At 40.0% G+C, this 19370-nt stretch overlaps 1 protein-coding gene across 2 annotated transcripts; it reads left to right on the top strand.

Annotated features, from left to right (window-relative positions):
* The first annotated feature begins 2845 nt into the window (after positions 1-2845).
* LOC114363219 (leucine-rich repeat-containing protein 47) lies at positions 2846-12252 on the top strand. Of its 2 annotated transcripts, XM_028318882.1 has the most exons (7): positions 2846-3611; positions 3875-4309; positions 4643-4802; positions 5432-5534; positions 6822-6902; positions 10849-10923; positions 11646-12252. In XM_028318882.1, the coding sequence occupies exons 1-7, from the start codon at positions 2990-2992 to the stop codon at positions 11754-11756; spliced, it is 1587 nt and encodes a 528-aa protein (XP_028174683.1). In that variant the 5' UTR covers positions 2846-2989; the 3' UTR covers positions 11757-12252. The 2 variants fall into 2 exon arrangements, with proteins under 2 accessions (XP_028174683.1, XP_028174685.1); XM_028318884.1 differs by lacking the exons at positions 2846-3611; positions 3875-4309; positions 4643-4802; ... (1 more) ...; positions 6822-6902; positions 10849-10923 and adding exons at positions 7489-7943; positions 8870-9029; positions 9535-9637; positions 10146-10301.
* The last annotated feature ends 7118 nt before the right edge of the window (positions 12253-19370 follow it).

Genomic DNA, 19370 nt, shown 5'->3' with positions numbered 1-19370 from the left:
TGCGTCGAAACTTGCTTTGTTTACCGGTATTCCGTCCGTAATCCGTATCAAAAGAACCGTTTGACGATACGATACTATACGATTAGTAAAAGTATTGTAGTTAGTAATCTGTGGTAACCGGTTTTAAAATTTTAAAAAATAAGTTGACAGATTTCGCTTTTGCTACCAGTGTTGCCAGAAGGTTACTTTTGTAACCTTTTTGGTTACTTTTGAACTGCTGTGGTTACTTTTAGGTTACACTAATGAAAAGGTTACTTTTAGGTGATTTTTGAGAAATTGTAGAAATAACTTTACAGGTTATTCAGTATATTAGTGACAGTATAAAAATTATGTCATAAAGTGTTCATGAAGAAGGAACAAGATGAACTTGTTCCACTAACAACGATCACGGTCACGTTTGTAGGAACCATACTTCCTCAATATATTTATTTAGACAATTGGCGTTATAAAGTTTTCAAATACGTGCCTCCTCNGTTGTTCATGGATGGAAAATGAAACATTTCATGGATTTGCGTTTCGCTATCGAAAAACAAAACATTCGCTAGAACTCTTTTTTTTAACAAATAAATCAAATTCATGTTTAAATGCAGTTTATGACATATAGTCCAATCAACGAGGCGTTTGTAACCCGAATAATTTGTCCGTCAATGAAACTTGGTAATCCAATAGATTTTCCTTTACTATGTTATAGTTCTTATTTTTACGTAATTACGTCGTGTGAATAATTGCTCCGTCCATTTTTATACATCTATTGGCCATTTGATAATATATTAAAACAGATTTATCAATAATCCAACAAATTTTCGAACGTTAACTATACTTTTAATGATATAATGCACGCGGGCAATGTAGTTCGCGGGCTAAAGTCAGCGATACGCTCTTATTACTACTCCCGTAAGGTTGACATTTCAAGTAACAGAAGGTAGACGCGTATCCATAGCGAGTTTTTCACCATACGCCTTAATTTTAAGTAAGTATTTGGTTTAATTATGTACTAACATAGCGATTGTAGTAGGTACCTAGATAATCGACATACCTAAATATTAAACAAGCTTATTTCACGTAATTACTTAAATTCTATTTACACTTATTTACCTCTCTTAAAAATAACACTGGGTGATTAAATTTTATCAAAATTACAAACTAAACATGCATTGTCCTTTTGACAATGCATGTTTAGTCTGTAATACTTATACTTTTGACATAAAAACATAAAGTTATTATTCCTTCCTTCCAAAAACGGTTCTGTTTGACGTGACGGTGACGGCATCACGCATCTCTTTTTATTACACCAATTTGCTGCTAGTGACATCTCGCTCGCTCAGTCATTTGTTGCTCTATTCTAGCTAGGTAGGTGTAATAAAAAACCTAAACTTTATGCATGCATAAATACAATGAAATAAAAACTTATCTTAACAAAACACACGTCATAGGTATTCAAAAACCATTTTATAGCCGATATTCAATGAATTTAGTTTCGTATCGCTGAGTATTGCAATTTGAGGGTTCGATTGCTATAATTATTTGCATGTAACATTTTTGGAACTTTACATACTGTTCACGACGACTACGAATTCTTCCCGCAGAACCCTAATAAACATAAAGAAACCGCAGCAAATACATATACGCACTTATTATAGCTATCTGGGGGCACGGCAGTGCCCCCACCAAGTCGAGCAAAAAAGCGGCACGGCCGTACCATCCTTTTCTCGAAGCAATTCAGGCCATTTTCGACCGCCTGTAACTTCGTTGTGGATAAAACTAGAAGGCTGAATTTTCATTAGCTATGCAGGCATTGTAAAGACACGGTATATTTAAAATTTCATTCAATTTGAACCAGTAGTTTAAGAATTATAACGGGTCAAAGTTACTTAATTTTGTCACTCACTGACTCACTAATAAGAGTGTATCGCTGACTTTAGTCCGCGAACTACATTGCCCGCGTGCATTATATCATTAAAAGTATAGTTAACGTTCGAAAATTTGTTGGATTATTGATAAATCTGTTTTAATATATTATCAAATGGCCAATAGATGTATTAAAATTGACGGAGCAATTATTCACACGACGTAATTACGTAAAAATAAGAACTATAATATAGTAAAGGAAAATCTATTGGATTACTGTGAAAAGCTATGTATTTGAACATATAAAAGCGTATTAAAAAATAAAAATAGGCAGAGCAATTTTTCAGTAGAAGTTATAGTGCAAAATGTTAAAAGTTAAATTTCAGGTATCTCTGAAATCGAAAAAGTGTTGGATTCTTTTACATACATATTCTAAGTAGTACATAGGTACGTATACAGAAAGAATTTCAGGCTGAGAATTTTTACACAGAGAGTTATTAACGATTTTCATGTTTAGGTCAAAAAACATAACTTCCCAAAAAAAATATTGTTGGATTTTTGCATATCTCTGATCTATATTACCTACTTTCACCATGTGCCAAGTTTCATTGACGGACGAATTATTCGGATGTCTCCATACAACGAATCTCCTCGTTGATTGGACTAATAATTTTTAAATTGTCGCTATTAATATTTTTTACTGAATAACCTGTAAAAGTTAATTCTACAATTTCTGAAAAATCACCTAAAAGTAACCTTTTCATTAGTGTAACCTAAAAGTAACCATAGCAGTTCAAAAGTAACCTAAAAGGTTACAAAAGTAACCTTCTGGCAACACTGGCTAATTTTGACAATTTTGACATGTCGAAACTTGCTTTGTTTACCGGTATTCCGTCCGTATCAAAAGTACCGTTTGACGATACGATACCATACGATACTATACGATTAGTAAAAGTATTGTGGTTAGTAATCTGTGGCAACCGGTTTTAAAAAATAAGTTGACAGATTTTGCTTTTGCTACATTTTTCTTGTGTTTCTTTTTTGGATCCATCGTGGCTGGCTGTAAAGTTTTTAACGTTTACTCATGCTAGCGTCGCAATTTATTTACATTTTCAAGTGCTTTGTATGATTATTGATCAAAATGAGTGCGTGGCCGGAGGTATCGACAGCAAAGTCGGAAAACAGACATGAAATCAAATTGGCGGGCTCCAACGTCTCCAAACGGATTTCTGAAGGTGGTTTGGACAAGAATTTGTTTCAATTGACGAGCTTGAACCTGCTGAACATCAGTGATACGTGCTTGTCATCGATTCCTGATGAAATAAAGCTGCTTTCAAACTTGCAGTCATTACTTTTATTCGGAAACCAGTTAGCGGTTTTCAATGAAAACATAACCTCGCTGTCGAAATTAAAAGTGCTAGATTTGTCAAGAAACCAGATTACGAGCATTCCTGAGTCGTTGAATAAGATGAAAGAGTTGACAAGTATAAATTTTAGTTCGAATCATATCGATAGTATGCCTAAATTAGGGGATTTTCCCAATTTGATTATGGTGGACATATCCAACAACAAACTGACTGCTTTCTTGGATATAGAAAACGCTAACTTGCCCCACCTCACGGATTTGAAGCTCAAAAGCAATGCTATTGAGAGTCTGCCAAGCTATGTGGCTCGTAATCTGCCATCTCTGAAGAATTTTGATATCGGAGAAAACCAACTCAAGGTTATTCCTGGAGAAGTAGCTACCATGTCTAAATTGAAAGGTAAAATGAATTTGAAATCAATTTATTTATAACCTAACACATGTATTGAAAGATTTGTATTTACATAGCTTTTTGATCTTGATACTGTAATTGTTGTGCAATATACATGACTTTATTGATTTCATAATATTGTATGTGTTTGCATCTTCTAATGTGAATGGTATAAACATGTGATTATACCATACTTGGCACTTGCTTTCATATTATTTGAATGCCAATTTTTTTTCCAATTGGATTCTAATGAGAATTTGTTACGTTTTCAGAACTAAATCTAAAAGGAAACAAGCTATCCGACAAAAGACTGATGAAACTAGTCGACCAGTGCCGCACCAAGCAAATTCTGGACTACATCCGCGACCACTGCCCCAAACTGGACCAATCCCAACCAGCACAGGGCAAGGGCAAAGGCAAGAAAGCCAAAAAGCAGGACGAACCTCCACCGGACGATAACGTCTGCGATCTATGCCATTCGATGAAAATCTTACACGTTGAAGACGACACTCTCAAAGTTAAGATTGTTGAATCTGAAGTTAGCGGTGTCCGTCCATATATTGTGTGCTGTATCGTTAACGATTTGCACTTCACGGAGGCATCGTTTAAGAAGTTCATTCAAATGCAAACGAAGCTTCATGACACAATCTGTGATAAGAGAAATGTGGCCACCATTGCTACTCATGACCTGAACAAAATTGCTCCAGGTATGTTACTTTACCACAAAGTGTACAGTATTATTTTAGACAATTAAAAAAAGTCTCCCTTTTGTAGTATTAAACTTACGTTATTTAATTTCAAAATTATTTAATTTCACTTTTAGATTACAACTGCATTGTTGCATTGACAAAATCTTTTAGCATACACTATATGTACAAAAAAATACTTTACATATTGACCCCTTTACATAAGTTACAATGTATTGAATACTTGTTTAAAGTGACATTTACTATGGATAACTATGTCATTTTTAACCATTGTTCCAAACCTGTGTAACTGTAAGGGGGTTACAAATGAGACAAATACTTAATTGTCCACAGGAGACCTACTGTACACTGCCAAAGCTCCCTCCGCGTTATCCCTGACTCCGCTGTCCCGACTGAAGCCCTACACCGGAGAGCAGCTGTTCCAGCAGCTTACGGCTGAGGCCGATGCCCTGAGGAAGGAGAAGAAGAGAAATGTGTACTCTGGGATCCACAAGTAAGCTATTATTAAGCTTTTAAAGTCCAGTCGCCGAGCAGATAGAATTTCGTCCAATGACCCCAAGCTACCCATCCTTATCGCTCGCGCGTAATTATATTGCTGTCGCGACGGGCGGCCGCAGTGAATGTGCGAGCGCGACAGCAATAAAAATACGCGCGAGCGACAAGGATGGGTAGCTTGGGGTCATTGGACGAAATTCTATCTGCTCGGCGACCTGACTTTAGTTATAGTATTTCAGTTCCATGTATGCGTGTTTGTCTTGTTGGTTGTGCTAATAAATAAAATAATAAATGTCTTCACAGAAGTAAGTGTTGAATACTTCTTTAGTTATCTGTCTACTTTGTTTATGAAGGCAAAGTACTTATTTTCGATTTATTTGTTGTTTTTTTTAAAATAGGTATTTGTATGTTTTTATAAGTTGACCCATTATTTGGACGAATTATAAAAGCATGTTAGATATTTTAGTTGTAATCACAATTCTCAAGTAGCATGGTGCTAACTTTTATCTGCTATCGTAAATATATGTTCGAATTCGTCGAATCATTGCTTTGTGTACGTTACGTTATCCCTCAGCAATTTAGCTTTCAAGATAGCCGAGTGTCATCTGTGTAATGTTTATTGTTCAGGTACTTGTACCTCCTGGAAGGCAAGCCCAAGTACCCCTGTCTGGAGGATGCAAGCGGCCGCGTCATCAGCTTCCCGCCGATCACCAACTCTGAAGTTACCAAGGTAAAATGAAAGTTAACAATTTGAAACTTCTTCTTTTCGTGTCGACTACAAACCTACACAGTGTCAGCCCAAAACTCCGCCACAAGAGTGGCGTTGTCAGTAGCGCTCATCAAATCCTCCTGAGTGCAGTTGCTTGGGCACTCAGGGCACGAAATTACGGCACGGCATTATTTGAAACTAATATATTTTTTTTATGCACAAGGCAGGTATTTGACCACAATCGCACCTGATGTTAAATATTGTATTACTTAGGCTTACTCAGCCTCGAACTTAGCGGGCAGCGGGGCGGGAGCGGCGGCGGCGCTGGAGCGGGGCGGGCAACGCAGACCCGTTCTCGAAACAAGCGGGCAGCTCGCGCGGCGCTTTAGCGGCGAAGTGTTGTGTTCAGGGTTGTGTTGTCGAGATATTTGTTTTTATTCGCAAACGAAATGTCTGAACAACGGCGACAATTTTATTTCGATTCAAATTTATTCCTAAGGCCTCAGCCTCGAACTTAGCGGGCAGCGGGGCGGGAGCGGCGGCGGCGCGACAGCGGCAGGATCTTATGCGTGAAATCAAATAGACCGGTTCTCGAAAACAGCGGCGCGGCAGCGGCGCCGGAGCGGGCAACGAGCGGGCAGCGAGCGGGCAGCTCGCGCGGCGCTTTAGCGGCGAAGTGTTGTGTTCGGGGTTGTGTTGTCGAGATATTTGTTTTTATTCGCAAACGAAATGTCTGAACAACGGCGACAATTTTATTTCGATTCAAATTTATTCCTAACGCTCGATTTATTGTGGGCAAAAGAAGGAGTGCGCTGCCCGCTCGTTGCCCGCTCCCTTGCCGCTGCCCGCTCGTTGCCCGCTGCCGCCCCGCTGCCGCGCCGCTGTTTTCGAGAACCGGTCTATTTGATTTTACGCATAAGATCCTACCGCTCCCGCGCCGCCGCCGCCGCCGCCCCGCTGCCCGCTAAGATCGAGACTGAGGCCTTAAAGCGACGGTTCGCGCCGCGACAATCACAAACATGCGAACGAAACGGGAGACCACAACCGCTGGACTAAGCTCTGCTCTGTTGGACATAGGCCTCTCTCAAGGATTTCCATAACGGCCGGTCCTGCGGTGCACGCATTCAGGTTCTTCCAGCGACCTTCACCAGATCGTCTGTCCACCTAAGTGGGTGCCTGTACACACTACGTCTTTCAGCCTGTGGTCGCCAGTTCGCCACTCGAGAAGTTATGCCCCAACGGCTATCATCTCTACGAGTTATGTGCCCGAAATGTGAGCTAAAATATGTATTTATTGTTAACCCACAGATGTCGCACGAAAGCAAGGCCATGCTTGTAGAAGTGACAGCACATGGCTCGCTGGGCGCGTGCCGCAGCGTCCTCAACAAGTTTCTACAAGAAGCTTTGCTGCTGGGGATAGGAGACAGCCAGGAGTCCGGCTACCACACGCTCACTGTGCAGCAGGTGAGGCGACCTTAGCGCAGCATTCTCCGCCAGCTAGCGAGGCTATGCTGGTAGCAGTGACAGCACACGGCTCGCTGGACAGTGGACAGCCAGGAGTCCGGCTACCACACGCTCACTGTGCAGCAGGTGAGGCGACCTTAGCGCAGCATTCTCCGCCAGCTAGCGAGGCCATGCTGGTAGCAGTGACAGCACACGGCTCGCTGGACAGCCAGTAGTCCGGCTATCACACGCTCACTGTGCAGCAGGTGAGGTAACCTTAGCGCAGCATTCTCCGNTGAATTTTAAAAAATGGTCACGTTTGTTATTTCCATTCCTGTCTCTATTAATGCTTCATTCGAGCGCGTATTCACCGTGATGGAGCAACTATGGAGCAAGCCCCCCCCCCCCACAATTCTCCCGGGTTGGTCCTTTCAAGAGTTGGCAACCCTACTTCTAACCAATGTGATTATGCCATACTTGGCACTTGCCTTCATATAAATGAATTGCATTTTTTTCCAATTGGATTCTAATGAGAATTTGATACGTTTTCAGAACTAAATCTAAAAGGAAACAAGCTATCCGACAAAAGACTGATGAAACTAGTCGACCAATGCCGCACCAAGCAAGTCCTGGATTACATCCGCGACCATTGCCCCAAACTGGACCAATCTCAGCCAGCACAGGGCAAAGGCAAAGGCAAGAAAGCCAAAAAGCAGGACGAACCTCCACCGGACGACAACGTCTGCGATCTATGCCATTCGATGAAAATCTTACACGTTGAAGACGACACTCTCAAAGTGAAGATTGTAGAATCCGAAGTTAGCGGTGTCCGTCCATATATTGTGTGCTGTATTGTTAACGATTTACACTTCACGGAGGCATCGTTTAAGAAGTTCATTCAAATGCAAACGAAGCTTCATGACACTATCTGTGATAAGAGAAACGTGGCTACCATTGCTACTCATGACCTGAATAAAATTGCTCCAGGTATGTTACTTTACCACAAAGTGTACAGTATTATTTTAGACAATTAAAAAAAAGTCTCCCTTTTGTAGATACAAGTTACTTGATTTCTATGCGGGTAATTCAAAATTAAACTCACATTATTTAATTTCAAAATTATTTAATTTCACTTTTAGATTACAACTGCATTGTTGCATTGTTCACAACAATCGACAAAATATTTTAACATACACCATAAGTACAAAAAAATACTTTACATATTGACTCCTTTACATAAAAATTGCAATGTATTGAATTCTTGTTTAAAGTGACATTTACTATGGATAACTACACTGGTCATCACAAAAATCGGCCCACCTACGTTTTACAGGAAAACTCGTTTCTACTGACACAATCATGGTGCTCCAACAACATTGGTGTTATTTGAAAGCCCAATAAATAATTATCCTTAAAGAAAAACACATTTAATTTCCTAATAAACGATTAACATATACAATAAATGTGACTTGAAAAACTTGAAAAAAGACCTCACTTTGGGCTCACCTCTGGGATCAATTAGACCAATTTTTATGGTTATAAAACCAAATAATGGTCTCACATGTCCTCTTTAACAGATGGATAGCGATTAATCCCAACTTAACAGTTTTATAGTCATAAAAGTTGGCTCAAGCGTAACTACCTATTTTTTGAAGAAGTGACTCTGGATTCTTCTACAGACACATTTTTGGGGTAAAAACCTTTCCTTTAATGAAATGAAGTTTAGAGCTAGGCTTTTAAATGGTAATATAGTATAGTAATATTGGTGGGAAGTGGGGATGCATACGTTTAAAAGTGCTTGTCGCGGGTGGGTCGATTTTTATGATGACCAGTGTATGTCATTTTTAACCATTGTTCCAACCTGTGTAACTGTAAGGGAGTTAGAAATGAGACAAACACTTTAATGTCTACAGGAGATCTACTGTACACTGCCAAAGCACCCTCCGCTTTATCCCTGACTCCGCTGTCTCGGCTGAAGCCCTACACCGGAGAGCAGCTGTTCCAGCAGCTTACGGCTGAGGCCGACGCCCTGAGGAAGGAGAAGAAGAGAAATGTGTACTCTGGGATCCACAAGTAAGTATGATTAAAACAAAAATAATATAGGTTGAATATAAAATATTGTGTAGGCATTGATAGTTAACTTGTGAAGGCAACATAAAAAGTTATTTATTGTCTGCAAGTAGGCTTTTAAAAAGAGTCTTTCCTTTTTTTTTCTATATGCCTTGTTTTTTTGGATAATGATGGTGTACTTTTATCTGCTGTTGTCTGTAAATGGGCGCTTCAGCTTCAGTCTTCTTCTCAGCACTTGCCAAATGTTTGTCTTGAAGCACTGATAGGGCAAAAAAAGAATGAGACATGTATCCTTAAGAGCATTTGATGATTTGTAAGTACTAATTTAATTAGTCTACACAAATAAAGATAATTTTGATTTTACAATCTGCAATTCGCAGCACTGTGTGAGTCGACCCTTATCTAGCGGCGTCTAGTCGCCGCGATCGTCGCTCAGTGTGCGCTGTCGCTTAGTTGGCAATTTAGCTTTCAAAATGGCGGAGTGTAATGTAATATATTTATTGTTCAGGTACTTGTACCTCCTGGAAGGCAAGCCCAAATACCCCTGTCTGGAGGATGCAAGCGGCCGAGTCATCAGCTTCCCGCCGATCACCAACTCTGAAGTTACCAAGGTAAAATGAAAATTAACAATTTGAAACTTCTTCTTTTCGTGTCGACTACAAACCTACACAGTGTCAGCCCAAAACTCCGCCACAAGAGTGGCGTTGTCAGTAGCACTCATCAATTCCTCCTGAGTGCAGTTGCTAGGGCACTCAGGGCACGACATCATTTGAAACTAATAAAAATATTGTATTGCTTAAAGCGACGGTTCGCGCCGCGATAATAACCAACATGCGAACGAAACGGAAGACCACAACCGCTGGACTAAGCTCTGTACTGCTGGAAAAAGTCCTCACCCAAGGATTTCTATAACGACCGGTCCTGCGCCCGCATTCAGTTTCTTCCAGCGACCTTCACCAGATCGTCGGTCCACCTAGTGGGGGGCCTACCCACGCTACGTCTTTCAGCCTGTGGTCGCCAGTTCGCCACTCGAGAAGTTATCTGCCCCAACGGCTATCATCTCTACGAGTTATGTGCCTGAAATGTGAGCTAAAATATGTATTGATTGTTAACCAACAGATGTCGCACGAAAGCAAGGCCATGCTTGTAGAAGTGACAGCACATGGCTCGCTGGGCGCGTGCCGCAGCGTCCTCAACAAGTTTCTACAAGAAGCTTTGCTGCTGGGGATCGGAGACAGCCAGGAGTCCGGCTACCACACGCTCACTGTACAGCAGGTGAGGCAACCTTAGCGCAGCATTCTCCGCCGCTGGCTATGCTGGTAGCAGTGACAGACAGCACACGGCTCGCTGGACAGCCAGGAGTCCGGCTACCACACGCTCACTGTGCAGCAGGTGAGAGGCGACCTTAGCGCAGCATCCTCCGCCAGCTAGCAAGGTCATGGAACCTTAGCGCAGCATCCTCCGCCAGCTAGCTAGGCCATGCTGGTAGCAGTGACAGACAGCACACGGCTCGCTGGACAGCCAGGAGTCCGGCTACCACACGCTCACTGTACAGCAGGTGAGGCAACCTTAGCGCAGCATTCTCCGCCAGCTAGCGAGGCTATGCTGGTAGAAGTGACAGCTCATGGCTCGCTAGGCGCGTGCCGCAGCGTCCTCAACAAGTTTCTACAAGAAGCTTTGCTGCTGGGGATAGGAGACAGCCAGGAGTCCGGCTACCACACGCTCACTGTGCAGCAGGTGAGAGGCAACCTTAGCGCAGCATTCTCCGCCAGCTACCAAGGCCATATTAGTAGCAGTGACAGCACGCAGCGTCCTCGACAAGTTCCTGCAAGAAGCCCTGCTGCTGGGGATAGGAGACAGCCAGGAGTCCGGCTACCACACGCTCACTGTACAGCAGGTGAGGCGACCTTAGCGCAGCATTCTCCGCCAGCTACCGAGGCCATGCTGGTAGCAGTGACAGACAGCACACTAATTACTCCAGTGTAATGTGCGCACTGCCATAAATGCTCGACTAAGCTATCGGCCGATAAAAAATCTGTGGTCTGCGCCTAGACTTGCGCAGACCAGACTAGCAGACACTAGTCTGACTAGCGCAGACACCAAACCGGTGTAGTGTGCGCACTTCCAAACATGTTCATGTTGCAGTCAAAACTCTAATCGATAAACTGATGCCCTTGGTCAATATCACTTTTGACTGTTTTTTCCAGACAAAAGTGGTTTTGACTGATTTTTGCAGTCAAAAGTGGTTTTGATTGACCGATTATGAGTTTTGACTGTAACATTCACACTGATTAACAGCCCGACCCAACTATCGGCCGACTAAAAGTCGGTGGTATGCGGGGTATCTTAGGTGGCCAGGGCAACTATAAAGGCCGCTCGGTAGAAACTAAAGTTAAGCTTTGGATTGATTTTCCTATGGAAAACTTACTGTGAGCATAGAAGCTCTGATAATCCTGATGGTGTTCTCTCGGTCGATTTGGAGGTATCAAAGTGATTATGTATGAAATAAGGGAAAAAATTCTGGATATCTAAAAACTTTACCAACATAATTTGATCTTTCCTCCAATAAAATAAGACTCAAAAACCCATGCAAATGTTTAAAACGATTCTCTCTTACAGGTCAAGATAGTGGACCTAGAAGGCAACCTGAAGAGCGTCTACCCCTCCCGAACCGACTGCGGTTTCGAGGACTCCACCGACGTGAAGGTCTACCGGCTGCCAAAGAAGTAATCATTACCATTACCTACCATTACTTTAGTAGTCTCTTGCGACGTGATCTTGTTTAAAAAAACGACCAAGCACCAGCGATGACATGAAATAAGTCAGCTCCCTGGACAAAGTAACATTCGTGACAGCAGACTTACTCTAACACAAACATTACTTGAATTTTTCACAGTGCACGTGGACGCACAGGGTCCCAAAACCTATTCATAGACAATACTCCAGTGGCCGAGTGACACACTATTCAACGCTTTCGACTTTCCATAGCGTTACTGCTTCACTTAAGCAAGCATTGTATGTGAAATTGTGAATACGGGTGTGAAATGCTATATTTACGTAGTTCCGTCTATCTGTCACCGTCGCTCATGTTGGTATTTCGCTATGCGTGAGAAGGATGACGACATTCGAAACATTGGATAACGTTTTTCGGATTGACCCTGCTGATTCCACAGATTTATTAAGAGTTATCGATGAATACTTAACAGATGGTATTACTGGCGACTGGCTAACTATTCTACAGTGGCCCCATCCTGGTGGATGCAAATCGTCGCTTAAGTTTTATCACCGCGTAAGTAATTTTTTGGCGGTTTTGGCGTGTTGATGCCATTCGCTAGAGAATCGAAAGACGCGTCGTTTCGTCCAATTCTGAATAGTTGCTAAAAATGACTTACGTGGTGATAGAACTTAAACGGCGAAATGCGATAGTACTACGCTTCAACGCTCACCAGTAGTTGGCGCCACTGTCTTAGCCACTTGCGATTGACAGGACTTTACAGTGGCGCCAACTGGTGAGGGAAATAGTAATCATGAGTCTTACTTTGTCTAGGTAGCAGTAAGGCCAACTAACTGCCTCAACTAAGTATTTAAAGTTATTCTGAAATGGATTCTGTGTACTAACAATTTGGGGCTGGAAAAATAAGTTCGCGAAATTGTATACGCTGACAAAATTCGTATGGTAAACTCGGAACCTACGCGGTTCAGAGATTAAAAGAAATCATTTATGTATAAATTAATAACCATTCGTTTGATACTCTGGAGTAAAACTTCATTACTATTGTATTCAATGTTTAGCTAGTGTATAAAATTTCGGGCCATTGGTAACGCCCCAGTAAAGGAATATCCATATAGCCATGTAGCGTTGGACGAACTATGAAGTGGCTATTTGAAAATCATCTTTACTTTATAAGTAGCGCAAACGCCCCACGCACGCTGCCAGTCAATGTGAATACACCTTAATACCAGTGTAAAATATGTCCTTTAACGTTGCCAAAACCGGCCCCGTCTTGTGAATTTCATTAAAAATATCAACTTTTTATAAAACTCGTTAACATAATGCCTTATTTATACGTACTTTCATATCGGTTGCACATGACGTTTGAGTATTAGTTTATTACTTTCTAGTATATTTATAATGTTCTGGAAAATAAAGAAATCTTCAAATGATACAGGATGTAATGCCAAAAAATGAATCAACAAATCACAGTTTAAGTTTGGGAAAGTCTTTTTTATTTAACTTTAAACCTTATGGCGCAAGTACACTGCGGAAAATTACCGAGACGAAGCGCTATATCGCACACCAAAGTATGGGCGACGCACAGGTGGGGCAAGGAGAAATTAACCGAGATGGTGTTCACACTATTATGTTTCGGCCAATTTCACGCATAGTGTAACTGCGCCATTTCTATCTTGGCCAAGCCATTTAGTTCAGAAGTGACATTCCGATCTTTATTCAATAAAGGAATTCAGGAATTACTTTTAAAACTTACTTTATATTGTCTTTTGTGTGCCTTAAATTCTACTTAGAATAAAACACTTCAAATTGGTTGCAAATTAACACGTTCGCGGTAGTTTGTAAATTATTTTGTAAGAAAATAATAAACATTCAATAACTAGTATTAACATAGTTTTCGATGATACAATTTTTTTTGCGCAAATTTTCACAATCGGGATGATGCTTCGGTAATGAAATATAAATTCTATTTAGCCCTCCTGGCGACAGTTAATTAAAAATATGGGACACTTTTACCATCTGTCTGACGGACAAACGATTTAAATTTTGTCATCTAGCCTAGGGTTTCCCAATTTTTTTTTGCCAAGGAACCCTAATTGATTATACTTTTCCTAGCGGAACCCCCGTACTACTCCGCCCGCACGCTCTGCCCCTCCCTTGTGCGTAAACAAGTCGGTGCGAGCGAACAACGTCGGTCACGAAACGTGGGCAGGCCTGGCTCACTCCGCGCGGTACATCCGATAATTACCTACAGCGAAGCGCCCCGCCGGCGGGTATTATATCAGTCGAGTGTCACGCGCGCGCTCGTCAAGACGCTGGCGTGCGTTGTAGTACGTACCTAATTCTATGATCGAAGTATTTAAAAATGGACATAAAGAGAAAGAAATATTGTGCGGCGTTCGGGNTAGCCCTCATTTCTCACAGTGCACGTGGACGCACATGGTTCCAAAAACCTATTCATAGACTTGAGTGGCCGAGTGACACACACGAACCAATCACGGAGTTCTTTCAACGCTGTGCGTTAGAACTCCCATAGCGTTGCTGCTTCACTTAAGCAAGCATTGTATGAAAAGTGAAATTGTGAATACGGGTGTGAAATGCTATATTTACGTAGTTCCGTCTATCTGTCATCGTCGCTCATGTTGGTATTTCGCTTTACGTGAGAGGGATGGCGACATTCGAAACTTTGGATAACGTTTTTCGGATTGACCCTGCTGATTCCACAGATTTTGAATACTTAACAGGTGGTATTACTGCGGACTGGTTAACTTTATTCTACAGTAGCGCCATCCTGGTGGATGCAAATCGTCGCTTAAGTTTTATCACCACGTAAGTAATTTTTTGGCGGTTTTGGCATGTTGATGCCATTCGCTAGAGAATCGAAAGACGCGTCGTTTCGTCCAATCTCCTGAAAAGTTGCTAAAAATGACTTAGGTGGTGATAGAACATAAACGACGAAATGCGATAATCCTATCGCTACAACGCTCACCAGTAGTTGGCGCCACTGTCTTAGCCACTAGCGATTGACAGGACTTTACAGTGGCGCCAACTAGTTAGGGAAATGTTTGTCATGAGTCTTACTTTGTCTAGGTAGCAGTAAGGCCAACTAACTGCCTCAACTCAGTATTTAAAGGTATGCTGAAATGGATTGCGTGTACTAACAATTTGGCTCTGGAAAAATAAGTTCGCAAAATTGTACATGCTGACAAGATTCGTATGGTAAACTCGGAATCTATGCGGTTCAGAGATTAAAAGAAATCATTTTTGTATAATAACCATTTGTTTGATACTCTGGAGTAAAACTTCATTACTTGTATTCAATGTTTAGCTAGTGTATAAAATTTCGGGCCTTTGGTAACGCCCCAGTAAAAGTATATCTGTTACAGGAAATGTATGAAATCCGTCATTGTATGCAATTCCTAGGAATTGTGTATAATTCCTAAAATCACCCGGAAATGTGTGATGTAAATTATATTTATTTATTTATTTATTTATTTATATTAGGAAGACCAGGGTTTACATAATTGATTATTTTACAGTTAATAACTCTTGATAACCACTTATAGGTCCCCACAGATAGAATTGTGGTGAATATTTAAAGAAATTATAAAAACAGATAAAATTTATACGATACACGATACACCTAATATTGGACACATTTCCTAGGAAATTCACACATTTCCTAAACAGCAATCGGAAATGTAATATTATAAGATTTCAATGATACGCGTGGACATGCGGTGCGAGGGGAGGGTATTGCATCATCTGATAACGCGGGGTCTCTATCGAATCGCCAAATTTTTTGTACGTCTAATTGTCTATGGCACACAAATTTTAAGGCAAAAATTTTTTTACACAAAATTATTTTTATTACCGAAACTTTTTTTTTTCCGAAACTTAAATAGCGCTCGGCGGCCGCTACCGCGGCAGCTGTGTATGTGTAAGGTCGCAAGTCTAACCTAACCTAACCGAGACTTTGTTATCCAGCTACAGGAGTACTAAAACCTTCATTCCAATAATTATGTAGTTTAATAAATGAAATTTTAGGCGTACCGAGGGGCATCCGATCACGCGACCGCGCTTAGTTCAGTGCCGCTTAGTTTTATACATTTCCTAATACAATATTGGAATTCTATAAAATTCCTAGGAAAAGTATACATTTCCTAGGATATGTGCGTATTAAAAAATCTGTGAAGCAATATTTTATACATTTCCTAAATGGCTTTGGAATTGTATACATTTCCTAGGAATAGTATACAATTCCTAGAATTCATACATTTCCTGTAACATATCCATATAGCCATGTAGCGTTGGGTTGGACGAACTTTGAAGTGGGTATTTGAAAATCATCTTTACTTTATAAGTAGCGCAAACGCCCCACGCTCGCTACCAGTTAATGTGAATACACCTTAATACCAGTGTAAAATATATCCTTTAACGTTGCCAAAACCGGGCCCGTCTTGTAAATTTGATTAAATATAACCACTTTTTTATAAAACTCGTAAACATAATGCCTTATTTATATATTTATACGTACATATCGGTTGCACATGACGTTTGAGTATTAGTTTATTTCTTTCTAGTATATTTATAATGTTCTGGAAAATAAAGAAATCTTCAAATGATAGGTACAGGATGTCATGCTAAAAAAATGAATCAACAAATCACAGTTTAAGTTTGGGAAAGTCTTTTTTTTTATTTAACTTTAAACCTTATGGCGCAAGTACACTGCGGAAAATTACCGAGACGAAGCGCTATATCGCATACCAAAGCACGGGTGTAACTGCGCCATTGGGTTCTATCTTGGCCAAGCCATTTAGTTCAGAAGTGACATTCCGACCTTTATTCAATAAAGGATTTTCAGGAATTACTTTTAAAACTTACTTTATATTGTCTTTTGTGTGCCTTAAATTATACTTAGAATAAACCACTTCAAATTCATTGCAAATTAACACGTTCGCGGTAGTTTGAAAATTATTTTGTAAGAAAATAACAAACATTCAATAACTAGTATTAACATAGTTTTCGCTGATACAATTTTCTTTGCGCAAATTTTCACAATCGTGTGATGCCTCGGTAATGGAATAGAAATTCTATTTAGCTCTCCTGACGACAGTTAATTATAAATATGGGATACTTACCATCTGTCTGACGGACAAAAGATTTAATCTTTTTCCATCTAGCCTACCATCAGTCCCTTAATCGAACGTGTGCCATTTCTACCGCAGACGAATCATCATCATCATCATTTCAGCCACAGGACGTCCAGTACTTACATAGGCCTTACCCAATGATTTCCATAATGACCGGTTGGTAGCGGCCTGCATTCGGCGCTTTCCTGCTACCTTTATGAGGTCGTCGGTCCACCTGGTCGTTATCGCGAACGAATATTTCTAATAAAAATAAAAATCTTTGAGCTTAAAGCTCACAATCACCAGTGTACCAAAACGTATCGTGTATTTTGTAAGCTTTTTACTTTGAAATTGTAATCTGTGATGCAAGCACCATGATGTGACACATCAATAAAATTATCATTTTTATCTGTAAGAGGAAGTTTTTGTTGCTTGTTTTTGATTAAAGTATTTTGTGATACACAATTTCTTTTGTTTTATTCTATGTCCACTTTAGAATATAATGGTTTCGTATAAAATAAGTTTAAGTAAAAACTACGACTAATTTTAATATTACAAGGAAAAGGGACTGTAGAATATCAACTTTTACTTGTTTAAACATCTTGTTTTTTTTTACATAACAATGATATAATTACATACTCGTAATACAAATACTCGTAATGAACCTAGACTAAATATTTACTAATAAAAAATATGTCCCAAATCGCTGTCCAAACAACGCGACATGGTGCCCAGAATGCTGGCTGCAACTTCTTGTTAATTCTTGATAAAATTGTCTTTTATGATACCAATATTGCATTTCAATACATGAAATTGTGTAAAACAAATGATTTGATGTAATGTGTAAAGTAAATGCATATGAGAAAAATTTGGTAAACAAATTGATTGGACTAAAAACAACTTAACTGGCATGACTACCTAATGTTGGTAAGATACCCAAGAACTTAAGGGTATTACAGTTTATTACAATATTGTAAAATTAAATACTTACCTATGTTTTTTAATTTCACAACAAAATAAACCAAAACGACGTCTGTCGCGAACTGTTTTATCATCCACGATGAAAACAATGGTTACATTTTAATTGTATGATCTAATATTTAATATCTTATCGTGATATAGATTTATCAATGATTTTGGCTGGGATGCCGTCACCATTCATTAATTATTTGACTACTATGATTCCGCTTGATGGATTAATTTTTATCAATTATCAAATGGGAATAGCTAACCTCGCTTACTTATTTCACAACATTGCAGATTTTCAATGTAGTTACGGGACTATTCCCACCTCTCGTTTCCACCGCTGCAACTCCTGTGTTGCCAGGTTCTACAGCATAAAAACCCAAGGTTTCAATGTAGTTGTGAAATAAGGCCGTGTGTGAAAGTCAATGCTATGTATGTTGTGACCACAGTTTCACACCCTTTGGCCTATCTACACCATTCTATCCAAGTTACCAAGTCCAATAAATCCATGAAAATCCACTGCTGAACATAGGCCCCAATGACTTCCATAACTTAAGAATCCTTTGCAGTAGAATAATCCTATCATGATCCTATAGAAATAAATTAAATTCTGTCTTTCAATCTTTCCTTCATACGTTTTTTGTGGCTGAATTCTCAAATATTTTTGGAGACAGCAGAAAACGTGTTCAGATTTTCAACTGAATTTTGAAATCAGTAAATCATAAATAAAAATTTTGGCAACCTGTCCCTTATACCAACTACATCAATATTTTGGACGCGAATTTACCCCCAACTTTTGAGCAAAAGCACCACAAAAATATTAGTATCGGCGGCAATGAATGGGTTAAATATTTCGCCCTTTTCCTCAGACAACATTACAATAATTCCAAATCCCAAGTAATACTGAAGAGCCTCCCACCCCCCAAAAGTTGGAGTTCCTGTCTCTCCTGGCTCCTCCCCATCTCTTATCTAGGTAATTCCGAATCGATAACAAACACCTCGTTATAGAATACATCCTGGTGATTTCATTCATAGCTCAGCTGTTTAATAAACAATAACGATGAGATATTGATCTGTGTGTTTGATTACACCATTATTGTACGCTTTTTTTATCTTGATTTTTAATTAGTAAATTAGGGGCCCGCTGGAAATTGGAACGCCGACCGCAAGCAAAAATCAAAATTATCTTTATTTGTGTAGACTAATTAAATTAGTACTTACAAATTGTCAAATGTTTATAAGGAGCCTATACATGTCTCATTCTTTTTTTGCCCTACCAGCGCTTCGAGACAAATATTTGGCAAGTGCTGAGAAGAAGCGCCGCAACAAACTCAGTCATCACTGTCTGCCGGTTTATGTTTACATGATATCTTAAAGCACTGCTTCAATCATCGTGTGGCTGAACCCTGCCGGCCTAAACTACGATTGATCAAAATTGTTGTCTGTAAGCTATATATTTTGTATGTATAACTGAGTTTTTACAAGCGGTGGGCATTGGGTGCTTTAAAACGAAAA

Source organism: Ostrinia furnacalis, unplaced genomic scaffold (assembly GCF_004193835.3).
Source record: "Ostrinia furnacalis isolate ACB-3 unplaced genomic scaffold, ASM419383v2 OfSCF7027, whole genome shotgun sequence".
Taxonomy (NCBI): Eukaryota; Metazoa; Arthropoda; class Insecta; order Lepidoptera; family Crambidae; genus Ostrinia; species Ostrinia furnacalis.
Note: the sequence above shows the minus strand (reverse complement) of the source record. Positions and strands in the feature narration are given on the sequence as shown.